This window comes from Rhodnius prolixus, unplaced genomic scaffold (genome assembly GCF_049639745.1).
Source record: "Rhodnius prolixus isolate KJV_2025 unplaced genomic scaffold, Rpr scaffold_2, whole genome shotgun sequence".
NCBI classification, from domain to species: domain Eukaryota; kingdom Metazoa; phylum Arthropoda; class Insecta; order Hemiptera; family Reduviidae; genus Rhodnius; species Rhodnius prolixus.
This window is the reverse complement of record NW_027411592.1, coordinates 16,695,713-16,710,487: the sequence shown is the minus strand read 5'-3', so window position 1 is coordinate 16,710,487 and position 14,775 is coordinate 16,695,713. Positions and strand designations below refer to the sequence as shown.

The 14,775-nt window shown below is 32.1% G+C and overlaps 1 protein-coding gene and 1 long non-coding RNA gene across 5 annotated transcripts in view; one reads left to right on the top strand and one right to left on the bottom strand.

Annotated features, from left to right (window-relative positions):
• AdamTS-A (ADAM metallopeptidase with thrombospondin type 1 motif A) overlaps window positions 1-14,775 on the top strand; it is a 310,609-nt gene that overhangs the window by 282,797 nt on the left and 13,037 nt on the right. For 2 of the 4 annotated variants that reach the window (XM_074118274.1, XM_074118277.1), the window contains 17 exons: window positions 1,623-1,784; window positions 2,091-2,179; window positions 3,202-3,381; window positions 3,882-4,049; window positions 4,691-4,860; window positions 4,938-5,055; window positions 5,448-5,574; window positions 6,500-6,710; window positions 6,961-7,125; window positions 7,208-7,366; window positions 7,948-8,163; window positions 8,388-8,493; window positions 9,736-9,857; window positions 10,164-10,313; window positions 11,279-11,425; window positions 12,026-12,220; window positions 13,231-13,419. In XM_074118274.1, coding sequence (XP_073974375.1) covers window positions 1,623-1,784; window positions 2,091-2,179; window positions 3,202-3,381; window positions 3,882-4,049; window positions 4,691-4,860; window positions 4,938-5,055; window positions 5,448-5,574; window positions 6,500-6,710; window positions 6,961-7,125; window positions 7,208-7,366; window positions 7,948-8,163; window positions 8,388-8,493; window positions 9,736-9,857; window positions 10,164-10,313; window positions 11,279-11,425; window positions 12,026-12,220; window positions 13,231-13,419 — 2,674 coding nt within the window. The remainder of the gene's footprint in view (window positions 1-1,622; window positions 1,785-2,090; window positions 2,180-3,201; window positions 3,382-3,881; window positions 4,050-4,690; window positions 4,861-4,937; window positions 5,056-5,447; window positions 5,575-6,499; window positions 6,711-6,960; window positions 7,126-7,207; window positions 7,367-7,947; window positions 8,164-8,387; window positions 8,494-9,735; window positions 9,858-10,163; window positions 10,314-11,278; window positions 11,426-12,025; window positions 12,221-13,230; window positions 13,420-14,775) is intronic. The other 2 variants (XM_074118275.1, XM_074118276.1) reach the window with 2 other exon arrangements.
• On the bottom strand, window positions 7,981-8,854 carry LOC141449170 (uncharacterized). The gene is made up of 3 exons (XR_012455372.1): window positions 8,557-8,854; window positions 8,277-8,476; window positions 7,981-8,119 (listed from the first exon to the last, which is right to left on the bottom strand). It is a non-coding gene; the product is annotated as an uncharacterized lncRNA (long non-coding RNA).

The following is a 14,775-nucleotide window of genomic DNA, read 5'->3' as shown; positions in this document are numbered from 1 at the left end:
ACAATTTGCACAACGGTTCCTAGCTAATGAGTTCCACCTTGTACTGGTGCTTCCTGAACCTACTGTGCCCCGTGAATAGGCATGTAATCAGAGTAATCTGATTTCTACCCAAGCCCAGAGTCTCTTCGGTACTTTGTATACTCAGCCAGGGCATCATAATACTCTTGCCAATGTTGGACTCCAGGAAACATCGCCCAGTTCTTTTCATGCTCTCTCCAGATCTATTCTCTGAGAGCCGCACGAACTACACCCTTGGTGATTCCCAGGACTGGTTCCGGGCCAATGAATGGATTGTCAGTTCCTTTCCTGGCCAGTTGGTCGGGTGTTTCATTCCAGTTCTTGGGTTTATATATTTAAGATTGTCAATCATTTTTTGGAGAAGGCTGATCATTTCACCTTTAATGCAAGATTAAAATGAGGAATAGAATATTAGATTAGATGGGACCTACGCCCCACGGCACCCCAGCCACAAAAGACTATTGTGCTAGCCCCTTCTTAGTTCTAGTAAGCGAACCCTCGCCTCCTAAAGAGGTTGAGGACTTTCCCTACTAGTTCTTTTTGCGCTACTATCTCCTTCGGCCTCAGCGTTCCAAAGGTTTCATAGTGCAAACGCTCGATTGCAACGCAATCGAACAACAGGTGAGAGGCCGTTTCCTCCTTTTCCTGACATAATCTGCACAACGGCTTCGAGCTGATAAGCCCCACCTTGCACAGATGCTTCCTGAACCTACCGTGCCCCGTGAATAGGTAATCTGATTTCTACCCAAGCACAGGGTCTCTTTGGTTCTTTGTTTACTCAGCCAAGGCATCATAGTCTTGTTGTGTTTAACCCCAGGACACATCACCCAGTACTTTTCGTGCTCCCTCCAAATCCAATCTCTGAAAATTATTAAAACTGGAAGTTGAGTTGGCTTTTTATTATAATTTGTTATTGGTTATTAGATTCCCTGATTTTTCGGAATTCCTTGGAAAACAGCCTCAACTGTGTGAATGGAAGAACAAAAAAAAATAAAAGCTTATTTAACTTCGATGGTTTAATGTTTTTTTTTTTCAGAATTTATTGAATTTTAATAATTACTCCGTGCCACGTTAGCCGAGAGGTTTGGAGGTCAGCAGAGGTTAGAGGTTTCGCAGTTAATAAAGCCTTCTATTTTTTTTACTTTATTTCATTTTTTGTAAGTTTTTTAACGGATCACAGTGTTTCTAGATCAAATGTCCATAATTTGTAAGTCATTGATTAATTCTGCAATGCGTTGACCTTTCTATTGCTTACATTTTTTTAACGCCAGGCCTTTTCAAAACATTCCGCTTTTTCTCTGGCCGGTCCATTTTGATTTTGTATAATAATGTCAAGGAAGGATTTCAATTCGGATAGAAATGACAAAATTTATTTGACAGGTTTCGGTGCGCAAACTTCGGTACCGCTTTGGAGAGTACAATATATTTGGTATAATTCTAAAACATTTTCTCATAAAACTAAAAAATAAAAATTTCCATTAACGCAGTACTTTCTCCGATTGCAGTAGAAAAAAAAAAATCACTTAACGGTTATTTACCAAGAGGTCGAAGGGATCTTAGTAAAAAATATATTACATAAATGAAGATTTTCTTCTTTGTTTTAGGCATAGTGAGTGTTCTCGTACATGTGGTGGAGGTATAAAACAATCTATACGTCACTGCAATAATCCAATACCCTCTAATGGTGGTAAATATTGTGTGGGAATAAGGATTCGTTACAGATCTTGTAATACTGAAGATTGTCCGTCTGGCACTCCTGACTTCAGGTAATACATTAGAATTTAAGCAGTCAAACATATTTAGAGTTTACTTTTAATTATTTTCTATCAAAATACATCTTTCTTTACTTTGTTAGAATTTAAGTTTCTAGTTAATTATTCAATTATAATTTTATATATATATTAATTAAATCTAAATTGATTTAATAATCAAAAATTAGTGAAAATGTTATAGAAATTAAAATCGTATTTGTTTTCTTATCAGGTGTGAATCTAAAATTAATTGGGCTGTCTGTTATTTTTCTAAAACGAAGGTAGCTGTTATAAATTATAATTTCTTTTCAAAAATTTCAGAGAGCAGCAATGTGCCTCATTCAACAATAACAACTTTAATATACAAGGTCTCGCAGAGAATGTCACATGGGTTCCAAAATATGGTGGAAGTACGTATGTTTATTTTTCTGTATTTCAATAAATATAATTCAGTTAAAGTTTCTGTTCTGTATCGAGGCTGTAGAGCAGTCAAAGGTTATTAGGCAAAAGATTATTGCGATACTGGGTTTGATTCTTAGTCTTAGACGTTTATTTTATTTAACGTGGTAATAATACAGTCAACTGCTTCAAATTGGTAGTTAAACATAAAACCTGAATTAAAAATAGACACTACATTACCATATTATCAACCCAGTTTTTAACAACTGTGTCACAGTAAGCCCTCCTATTCTCAGTGGCGTTGGTTTTCTGGTCAAATCCCGTTGAATCTTATCCACCGGAAATAACAGATTAGAATTATACGTTAAGACCGTCTAATGAAATCAGCATTACTTGATTTTATTTTACTGCTGTATCGCTGATATTCTTCAAGTGTATCTCTGATTTTCTTCAAGTTGTATCTCTGATGTTCTTCAAATTGTTTAATAGCATTATCCTCTTATTGGGCTGGGAGTAAGAAAATTAGTTTATTTTTTAAACTTGGGAGCATTTAATGCTTGGTATTTGTGAGTAAGATCAGAATTGTTTTAAACAACTGTGTAGTAGGTACATTCTGTGTTTACCCTTAGATACTGCACATGGATTTCCGATAAAAACATTTAACTGGGATTACCAATTTACGATTTTCTTTGTATTGTCCTTCTTGAAAATAACAATTATAATTTTGTTTAAAAAAAGCGTACCTAATGCATTTGAAAAGAATAATCACTTTTATTCATAACATATTGGGGGGTAATGTACTTTTTTGGCTCTTCTGGGAATGCTGAAACATTGGGTTCTATAATATGCCTCTTCAATTTTTTTTTCTTTCCTCAATTCATATAATTCATATACTAAACAGTATCTTACTAAAATTGCAAGTTTGACTTTTCTGTTTCTATCGTTGGCAGCTAAAATATTTATTTATTTTACTACTAAATATATTAATTTATTTTTTAATTAAATAATTTAATCAATTATTTATTTATTCCAGTAAGTCCTGAAAATCGTTGTAAGTTGTTCTGCCGAGTAGCTGAATCATCACGCTACTATCCTCTAAGAGATAAAGTAACTGATGGAACAGTCTGTGGACCCGATACTTTCGATATATGCGTCAATGGAGTATGCAAACCAGCAGGTTGTGACCATGTGCTTCATTCAAAAAAAGAGCTAGGTGAGTTTATACACAAAAATAATCGTTAATATTGGGTTTCATTTTAATTATTTATTTATTTCTTACAAATTATTAAACGCCGACTGCTGTGGCTATATGCACCTTTTTTTAGTTCCGTAGACACTGTGATTATGCATTATGTTACGATTCTTGGCCATGCTTACATCATTGAATATGTTTAATTAAACTCCCTTGGCATATTTTTATCACGTTACATGTTTATCTTGGTTTAGAAAATATTTGAAAACGAATAGTGGCTTAATACAGTGTTTTTTAGATTTGTTTTGTTTTTAAAGATTTATGATTTTTTAAAGTTTCCTAAATTACGCCCAACCTTATTTATTTCATTCACTCCTTTTCAGTTTTAACGATTCGACCCATTTCATTGCTAAAATCTTTTCAATCATCTTAAAATTAAACTCCTAATCTTATACCTTTAATATTCCATTTCTTATTGATTATTTTAGTAAAAAAATAACCAAATTCATAATATTGTACAGATTATTGTGGCCAATGTGACGGTAACAACTCCACATGTCAGCGGATTGTACGACACTATAATATATCCAAATATGGTTACAGTACCGTGGTCAAAATTGTTGCAGGATCAGCAAATATTGATATCCAACAAATAGGATTTAACTCTAGCAAAGATGATAACTACTTGGGTTTGTATGAAATTTTCATTATTTAATTTTCTTTTGCAAAGTTGGATATCTTCACTTCAAAATATACGATTTTAATTTATGTTAAATTACCTGTGATTTAAATTAATTTTAACATAGCTTACATTAAAATTTTATTTCTTTAAATATGCATTTACTTATACAAAGCAATGTGATTTTTTTTTTTTTTTTACGAAGACAATTATTGCAAAAATGTAGAAGCATTTTCGATGTAAATGTACATTTCGAGATTTAGTTTTTTCTTGAAGAAGTGTTTGAGGTAACTTACAAAAATTAACAAAACGTAGGAATGGTCTTCCTCAATCTGATTGTGTGTATGTTGAGAAGATATATTTATCTGAAACATGTCATGTAGTTGATGTAACTTGTTTTAATTCACATCAACTGTAATAAACCCATTAGAGATTGAGTTTTACCGACAGAACTTATATACATGTCTGCAGAAGTCAAATGTTTACTCTAAACTGAAGAATAAACTTCTTGATGATGAATCAAAATCTGAAAACGGTAAATTTAAGAGTATTATCCATCCATCGTACCCAACCACTTTTGGTTTTAATTTGCAATGATTATCTAATTTACAGACCCTTCTGAGAATAATAATTTTAAACTATTTATTTCAGCATTAATGGATAGTGAAAAAAATGAACACATTCTAAATGGTAAATTTGTTGTGAGCATGTTTGAGAAACGGTTAATGTATGGTGGGACAGTATTACGATATTCTGGATCAAGTGAAGCAATTGAAAGAATTCATTCTACAAGGCCCTTAGATAAAGATCTTATTGTTCAGGTTGGTCGGGTTATTTTTATCATTTTGTTTTATCAGCAGAGAATTTAATGATGTAACAAATAAAAATTAATTGACAGGTACTTTCAGTTGGTAACCTGTCTCCACCAAATATAATATACGAATATTCTGTCCAGAAGCAGGGATATAAATGGCTAGTCCCTAAAACATGGAGCAGATGTAGTAAAATGTGCAATGGTATGGAAACAAATTCTATAATAATATTTTCATTACTCTTGAAATAGTGATTATTAAAAGTAAAACTTGTTCATCAGAAAATAATAATGAAATGTTTTTGAGCCGTACTTTTCCCCGAATAGACGTGAACCACAGATTTATTACTTAGAATGCTAGTTTTGAAAACTACAGGTTTTTTGTTTGTTTACATTTCTGACTAATTATTTTTGTTCTATTCCTTTTTTTTTAAATATATATTTTAGAATAAGTGTACGATGTTTTAAGATATCAAATTCATATCATTTTAATTTGTAAAATTCAGATTGTTAAACTTAGTTTGTAAATTTTCGTTTTGGTAAACATCATTTAAGGTTGGAAGTATATTTAATACGTGTGTATTGATTTGCTACTAGGCGAGAGACAGAAAAACTTGATATGTGTACGTATTGAGGATCATATTGAAGTTTTGCCCGAATTGTGTGAACATCTTGAAAAACCCGAAATCCTAAAGAAGCATTGCAATACGGCTTGTATACTAAAGTATGTATTTATCAATGAATTTGAATTTATTTTATCACATAAAGTCTGAACATTAATTGTTCTTTCAAAAAAAATATTATGATTATGACTTAAGATTATGTAAGTCTGTTAGCAGTTCTGTTGCAACTGAACAATCTTAATTTCCTTCACTAATTTGGCCGTTATTAAGTGATAAAAAGAAGATATTAATACAAAATAGGTACAATATCTTAATTTGAAATAACTTCTCCAGTAATAAATGGTTAAGCCTTAGCTTTTGAATGATTTGTTCTAGGCTTAAAGAACTTATATATTTTTTTTGTAAAAATATCATTTAGAAAAGATCTCAATCATAATTTTCACATATGTAAATTAAGCGTCATTAGTTGGACTTTTGCAGTTCCCATTTGAAACGATAAATGAATTTTATTACCAGGAGCAGCATTAAACTTGAATGGTATTATAATAGAAAATTTCATTTACCAAGATATTAAAAAATAATATTTTAAATTTAATTGTTGATTTGAAAAATCGGTTGGATATCCATATAAAGAAGGGATTTTTACTTTCATGTTTGCACTAATAGCGCTCAATACAAAAAATTAATTAGGCGCCACGGTAGCCGAGCGGTTAAGAGGCGAGACCTGCAAAGCTAATATGCATTGTGGTACTGGGTTCGATTCCCGGTCTTTAGGCCTTGGATTTTATTTAAAGGTTAATAAAAGAAATTTACAGTAAAGTATGTTTGCTAGTCGCCTCCGTCCACGACACCTAATTTGGTAGTTGGACGTTAAGCCCGCCTGAAAAAGTAGGCAATTACTTTTTTTTTTTTTTTACAAAAAATTAATTATTTTACTCATGAGGGATCTTAATGGAATAAATAAATGTACGTTAATTACAATATTTTGTAGTACTATAATTCGTTATTTTTGTAATTTCTGAGCAGATGGTCAGTAACTAGTAAGTCAGCATGTTCGACTCCTTGTGGAATTGGGGAGCGCACTGTATTATTGCAGTGTGAACTTGAAGAGAAATCAACTGGCAAAATTACGGCTGTAGATAATACTGCTTGCCAGGAACTTGCCAGACCTCCAACAGTTGAGCGCTGTAGAGGTCCTTGTGACAAAGCAAGATGGAATTACGGCTCTTGGAGCACAGTAATTATGTCATTAATTAATCATTTACATATATACTTATATATACTCGTATATATTTATCTACTTATTTCAATAAAAATTTAAAAAAAAAACATGACAGCTAAAATTTAACTACACATAGGATGTCTCTTAATTCAAATAGGATTAGGGTGATATTGGGAATCGTAGATGATGTAATGGGTATCTCGAAAGTATCATTTACATGTTCTTAGAAAAATTATAAATGTTAAATATTTTGTTTTCTTTACAGTGTTCAGTTACGTGTGGCGATGGCGTTGAAACTAGAAGTGCAAAATGTATGGACCATTCAGGTAGAACGACTGATGACTCACAATGTGATGAAAATGAGAAAGAAGTTCAGCGGCCATGTTGGATACAGCATTGCCCGATGTGGAAAGTAGGGGATTGGACACCTGTAAGTTGAACGTATTCTTTATAAATAAAACATAAACATTTCACTTTAGATTACTGCTAATTATTTTATCATTTTATTGTAGTGCTCTGTATCATGCGGAACAGGTGAACGTCGCAGACCATTCCGTTGTATGGTTGGCAATCATACGGACAATTTACAATGTCCTCTGCCTGTTCCACTCAATGTGCAACCCTGTAATTTAGCGCCTTGTCCAATTTGGATCGAAGGTCCTTGGTCACCGGTATGTATTACATATTGTAGTGGAGTGGTCTATGCAGATTGATTAAGATGATAAAACAAATCTTCATTAATTTTTCTTTTTACAAAAGAAAGGTAGTAACTAATACATTTGTCACATTATTGTGATTAAAAAAAGTACGAGTGTACTTATTCTCATGCTGACAGAAAACTCATGGTCTTGAGACCGCCTGAGAGAGTTGTCGCTTCTATAATCAGTGCTCCGCTAATAATTTTATTTAAATCTAGTACATTCCAAACTACAATTACTTAATTGATTTTAGGTATGGATAAATATCCGTATATTACTAAATGTTAAGCAAAGACAAAAACAACAAAGTATCGAAAAACTAAAAATTTAACTACTTGACTAACTTAATCTGTATGGCCACGCTAATTTACAATGATTTGCTAGTTTTGCGTATTAACGACCATTTATTATAGTTTTAATTTTTCTAAAGACTTGAATTCAGAATTCTTTCCAGATTGGACTCATGGCAACAAAGTGAATACATTTTCAACACTGGCAAGTTGAGTTGCAAAGTGAACATCTATTTTCTAACTTATTTTGTTTGGATTTTTTAGTGTTCGGCAACTTGTGGCCTTGGTGAACGGAGGCGGAGCGTCAAATGTAGTGAAGAAAACGGTTGTTCTCTAAAAACCATACCTCCATCTACGCAAACATGTATTATGCAACCATGCAGTTTTAGACATGAGAACGCTGTCCCAGATGATGCTAGTGGGCATCAACCACCGTCTGAAAAATATGGAGGTTATGTTTGGAAAACTACTGCTACAGCGGTTAGTTACATTGAAAATAACTGGTTAGCCAAGTTAACATATCTAAGAAATTAAACTTAACTGAAAGTATTCTGTTTTAATATCAACCGTCATTAGAATTCAATAATACGTACATTTTTATCATTTGCACCAAGAAATATTCCAATGAATTTTTTTCAAACTCATCTCTATTGGCGAACTCATGTTTTAATTTTATTTGAAGATGTCTTTTTTAAATTTTCCAGTGTTCGGTGACATGTGGGAAAGGCTGGCGAACAAAATATTATACCTGTCAGGATTCAATTACTGGGACCGCTGTTTCAAATACCTATTGCTTAAAAAGTTTTGGAGGTTAGTAATTTTAATTATCTCTCATTAACTTTGTCTAATTGCTGTAAACAGAAGTATTATAACCTTGTCAGATTTTGGAAACTCTATTTTCACTGAAAAAATATCTTTAATGCATCAATGCCTTTTAATTGTAAGATACATAGATAGATAGATAAGTAGTGTTTTTAATTACAAAATTATAAAATACCAACAAAAATTCGAATACGCATATGCACTATAGACAATGGACATTACTTTTAAATTTTATTTTATTTTTCAATTGTTTCATTTTAATTGTAACACTTCCAAACAATTTTACTACTTTGTGGAGAAAAATCAATCATATGCTTGGTTTACATCGTTCTTATGAAGACAGATTTTCAGAACATGTACCTCGAACAACAAACAATAACAAATCATGAACGTTTTCGTACAAGAACAACATTTAGATCATAATACATTCAGTATTATAACTGGCCTTAGCTCACCTCTTTTTACAAACTTCAAACATCTCTTCACGTGCTGTCTATTCTTACGTCTTCCTACAAGACTTAACATTTAAAGTTAATGTAAAGTCCACCCTGTAATTTATGTGTACCGTAGATTTGTTGAATTTATGAAAAAGCTATAAATTCTATCAAAACTTTGGCATTTATACATTTTTTTTATTGCCTTACCTCGCAAATAATTTTAAAATAATTAACACTGGCATGGTGAAAAACTTGCTCAACAACAGACTTTAAGACACCTCTATTCTCTTATATACTGGAGGATACTTCCGAACTGTAATGCTCTGATTTCTTTTCACCTAGAAAAAAACCGCTGCTTGGTTCTGTAAAGTAAAGTACCTTGCATCCCCTTGAAACCACCGCAGTTCATACAGATCATACAAATCCTCAGGGCTTTTTTCTTTTAAAACAGGATATAAAACATGCATAATAAAATTCTTAATTAACTGGCACTAAGCAAATCAGAGCATCTTAAATTACAGATGCTGAACATAGAGCACGGATTCGGAGGAATAAACGCTTAAAAACGTAACACTTTAAAATAATGTTTTAATTTTATAAATAAGTAAATTTTTCATTGTGTTTATATAATATATTGATATTTTCTCCCTGACGGTGGCTTTAAGCTGCCTACAAGTCTCGGTGTATTTCTTGAAAGAGTATATATTGCATTATATAATTTTATTTTTTGTATATAATTGAAGAATGTCAGTAGAATAAAAGCAATGTTTCTGATTTTCGTTTTTGTCTTTAGGTGGGGATCCTGTAAAGGAGATATGTGAAACAGGAATAACTTGTTCAAACAGTCATCATGGAACTGTGATCGGAAAATGGAATACCTCCGAATGGGAACCTTGCTCAGCCATTTGTGGAACTGTTAGTTCTCTCTGATGAATTTTTTTTTTTTGTTCTTCCTTTTCTTTTGAGTAACCGTTTCTCTTTATTAACCTAAAAATATAAAACTTTATCTGTGAAATTTCATCTCACCAACGTTTACCGGACAGAGTAAATTTGGTATGTGTTAAATGCAAGAAGAGTTTCTACAAATAAAGTATTATATTGTTGTTTTAATCAAGGATGAAGTATAATAAGAATGTTTAATATGTTCTGCATAATACTTTCCATAGTCACAAATGTTATACATTTTTAATTATTTTAATTTAACACTATCAAAGTTTTTAGGGATTCAAGAAAAGAACTGTGTATTGCCGGGGAATAGATGGTAGCTATTTACCAGACAATTATTGTCCTGAAGTCAGACCTGTTAACGAAGCAGAATGCGAATCGCCATGCGTAAGAAATAATCGCTGGACAATCTCACCTTGGTCAGAAGTGAGTAACGCTTGTATTTTTCTTTTAGCCCTTGTGCTTCCCAAATAATGTAATCGTGCTTATTTTCTATTTTGTATTTTCATTGAAGATGCACATATTTAGAAGTCCTCAGGGTATGAATTTCGATATTTGGTCTGCTTAACTCACATAAAGAAAATCACAGATGGTTTAAATTTAATCGCTTAATGTTGTGCTCGTTAGCGGAGATTTCGGAGCTAATTGGAAGTACCTTTCTTTTGCGATTTTTTCTAAAACAACTTCAAACTATATTTAAACGTTGTGTCCGTAATGCACACATACAGGCTTTTATTTGCAAAATTCTTCTACAGAAAAATTCAGTTTAAGTTAGTTAATGATATGGGGTGGACTTGCTCCAAATCGCATTTACGATATTTTGTTTGGAATTGAGAAAGTTTCGAGAATTAAGGAGGCTAATGTGGAAAATTATTAAGGAAGTAGGGGAAGGTTTTAGGTTTTCTTATTTCATCAGAATTTTGTTCATCTGGTTCCAGAAATTGAATTCAACTTTTAGTAACCGACTGATAATCTAGGAATTTATTGTTCTAAAATATTTTCATCAGATTAAATTAAAGTCTACTAATGGCTGAGTTAGGGTTCTATTCAGAATTATTCTATTTTTTAGCCACACTTCTATGTCTCCTGGTGAAAATCTGTTGTACTCTAGATGAGTTACTTTTACTACAATCCTTGTAATTAAAATTTAGAAGTTCATTTTTAATTAATTACGAACAATATATTTTGGGAATGAAGGACCTAAATCTTTTCTAGATGACCTGTTTGCAATAAAAGGATGGCTTCAATCTAAAGGAGGACATAAAAAGTGACATGACTTAACTTGAAATGACTTAGACTTTCTTAAAAAAAGAAGTAATCCTAGGACTACTTTAGTCGCACCGTCAGTTTTATCATTATCTTATTATTTATTTTATAATTATCTGTTTCAGTGTTCCGAACCTTGCGGTGGAGGTATCAGAATAAGAAGCGTAACATGTGACTACAGCGTATGTTCCGATTCAAAACCAGAAACAAAGGAGCCTTGCAATATGCATTCATGTATAGAGGGCACTTGGCATTATGGATCATGGTCAACGGTTGGTTTTTTTGTCAGATAGTATTATAACGTTTTGGTGAAATGACAGCTTTTAGCTTTTCCAAAACTGCTACTTAATGATATGGTTGAAAATAATTATTTATTTATTTTTTCCTGTTACCAGTTAAGTATTGTGATCGTTTCGATTTTTAATTTTTCAGAAAAATATTCCGTAAAGTAGTTCTTTGAGGGAGATGGCTTAATCTCTCTTTTAAAAAGTAGTTTAAGTATATTGAGTCCCTTTATTGCCTACTCAATATTAATGGAAATTCAAAGCTAAAAAGTTATAAATTCGAAGGAACTATAGTAGATTGAAGGGAAGTGCCAATTTGCTGAATAAATTTTGAGTTTTTTAATTATTTTTTTCCCCCAAAAAAGTTTAAATTTGGTTAAAAGTGTAAGTGTTGTTGATGACATCAAGTTTGCGTAATTTGTTATTTACATTTTCTGTGTAATTAATAAAAAGCAGTTATAAATATTGTAAGAGATATATTTGATTATGATATAATTAAAAATTTACTATTATTTCATAGAAAATCTGTTCTAATATTTCGTGCCTGCACAAGTTATTCTGTTGACTAGTGATAATTTAAAATTGCAGTGCAATGTTAGCTGTGGAAAAGGCTTCCGTCAACGAGACGTCCTTTGCAGATCTGTGTCGGGTGGAGAGCTTCCTGATAAAGCATGTAAAGGAAAACAATTGGATGCAACTATAGAAATTTGTTTTGGTTATAAATGTGGAAGAGGTTTCGGGGATAATACATCACCTCGTTGGCGAACTTCGCGATGGTCAACGGTTAGTACAATTTATACATTATACAAATCTTGAAATTTGTTTATTATTATTTGAGCGATATATAATATATCTTACTCAATTTTGATTTTATTATTTCTTCTTTCTTTATTTATGTGGATCAAATCTGAACGGTATGGGACCAGCGTATTGAGAAATGACTTTAAATAAATGCTTCTTGGTTTTCGCAACGTTTAAACATCAGACTATGTTTACCCTATTTATAACACATTCAACCGCAATATTGTTGTACATTTTGCCTTTCAGCTTTAACTTCATCAACTTATGTTTTCTTTCTGCCAGTCGCAGTATCAGTTTAGAAATTAACAAAAGCTCTAATTAATAATTGTTGCTGTACAGTGTTCGAAGTATAAGAGTCTTGCAAAAATCCCAAGTAGATTCGTGTACTTAGGTAACAATCGAATATAATTCTAATGCTGTGCATTTCTCGTTATTACTATAAAAGCTTCAGCACATTATTCATCATTTAATTGGCGCAAGTGGTGAATCTGTAGAATTAGCCTTTGATTAACTGCTCTCTAAATTATCATTAGACCAACTCACTTCCTCAAAAAATGTTGGTTGAGAATATTTAATATTAATAGTTATATTAATAGGAGGAGGTATTTAGGAATCAAAATGATTAAAGATTAATGATGGTTTTGATTTCAAACAGTATCTTGAATTTTGGACTCTGGAAAATTTTTCAGCCACTTCTTTTAGAGATTCACTTTCCAATCTATCGTTGGAGTTGAAAGGCATTCCTTTAAAAAGCATTTCATTCATTCATTCATTTGTTAAAGAATTTATTATACTCATCTGAGCTCACTTTCAGATAAAAAAAGTTGGTTTTTTTTTGGAAGGCTTGAAGAAATCGATTCTGTTTGTTACACAATATTACTAACTAAATAATTAAACTTATATTTTAGTTATTTTATTGATGCTATTTGACGAGGAAATTTGCTTAATATTAATACCGATTTAGTTTTTAAACGGCAATGGTGGGTGTTTAGTGTTCAAGCACATGCACGCAGACGAGGGCAGTGTGGTGTGAATCTTCAACAGGTACAGAAGTCTCGAGGGCAGAATGTACTGGCAAGAAAATTCCAAAGACAGTCAAACGTTGCAAAAAAAGACATTGCATACAACATATAATGTCGAGGAAAACTCCTTATGACTGGAAAAGGGGTCTCTGGTCTCAGGTGAAAAGAAACAACAAAAAATATACTTAAAAACAAGTCCATTTCTAAAAATGTGCACGATTATTATTTTTTTAACATGACGGGCTTTCAAAATCGTTTCAACATCTTTCTACTAACTTGGGTGTTATTATTTAAATAATACAGATGGGTTTGTAATATTAATCGTCTATTTTTGAGGAAATGAGTAACAGGTATGAATATTTAACTCATTAGTATTTAATAACAATAAAAAACTAATATCACAATCTCAAATTAATGTGACCACAAAAAACCTTTTTTTGAGAATATACTAAAATCTATAGTGCTATCAAACTAAAAGGAATCTAATAATAGGTGACTAAAATTTACGCCTGTATTCAAATGGGGTTAGTATTTTTTCCAAGACGGATCCTTTAAAATTATCAGTCTGCTATGTTTTCCTTCTATTTTTCTCCTATTTTATATTGTATTTTTCATCTTCTTCATTTATTTTGGAACGTAACTGTTTTAATTTTATGTAAAATGTATACAGGGAATTTACCTCATTATATCTGGAGATAGAGATTACATCGGTAAGAACCCAAAGAAAACAATAATTAAATATGCGCAAGATGCAATACCCTGAGGGTTCAAACTAGTGAAATATAATCCTTCTTTGGCGATCAAGCGAAAGAAATATTCAAGTGTACAAGAAGCACGACCGATACAGCCTTCAAACAAAAAAAAATTCTGTTGAATGAAATCTCGAAAGAAAGTTGTACGAGTCATACCAGTGAATTGTCTTTTACACCATTGTTCCTGATTTGGGAGAGCCTATTAACTTGACATTCTCTCGTATTATTTCTGTTGTATGTTAAAAGACATTTCTACTGAGCTGTCAGCCTGGACATGCACATTGTATCGTCATTTTGACTAATCGTATCAGCTAGAGGGGATTCTCATTGCGTTCATTGTATAGTACAGGTTTCAGCGCTTAATACTATCATACGCGCTTTCGAAATCAACGAAGCATTCCATGCCCTTCATAGAAACACAAAAGTTCAATTCCTTCGAAAACCAGTCTGGTTATTTTTCTCTTTCAGGCCAAACGAAGGGGATGAGGGATGAAAACGTTAAATGTAGCTTGCATTTAAGCTGAACATCCTTCTTATATAGGTATCGGGTTGGCAAATAAGTTCGTTCGGTTTTTATTTTGGTACAGATTCATTCCGATTTTCTTTTTTTATTTTCGGCGCAAGCGCAGAACTCGATTGTTCATTTGAAAGATTATGTTTAGCTTAACCTTTCTATGAATTTCGATTTAACAAACATTACTATTGTGCTTGCTGCGTAGCTGTAAAGATGGAAGAAAATAAAGTGCATTTTCGTCATATTTTG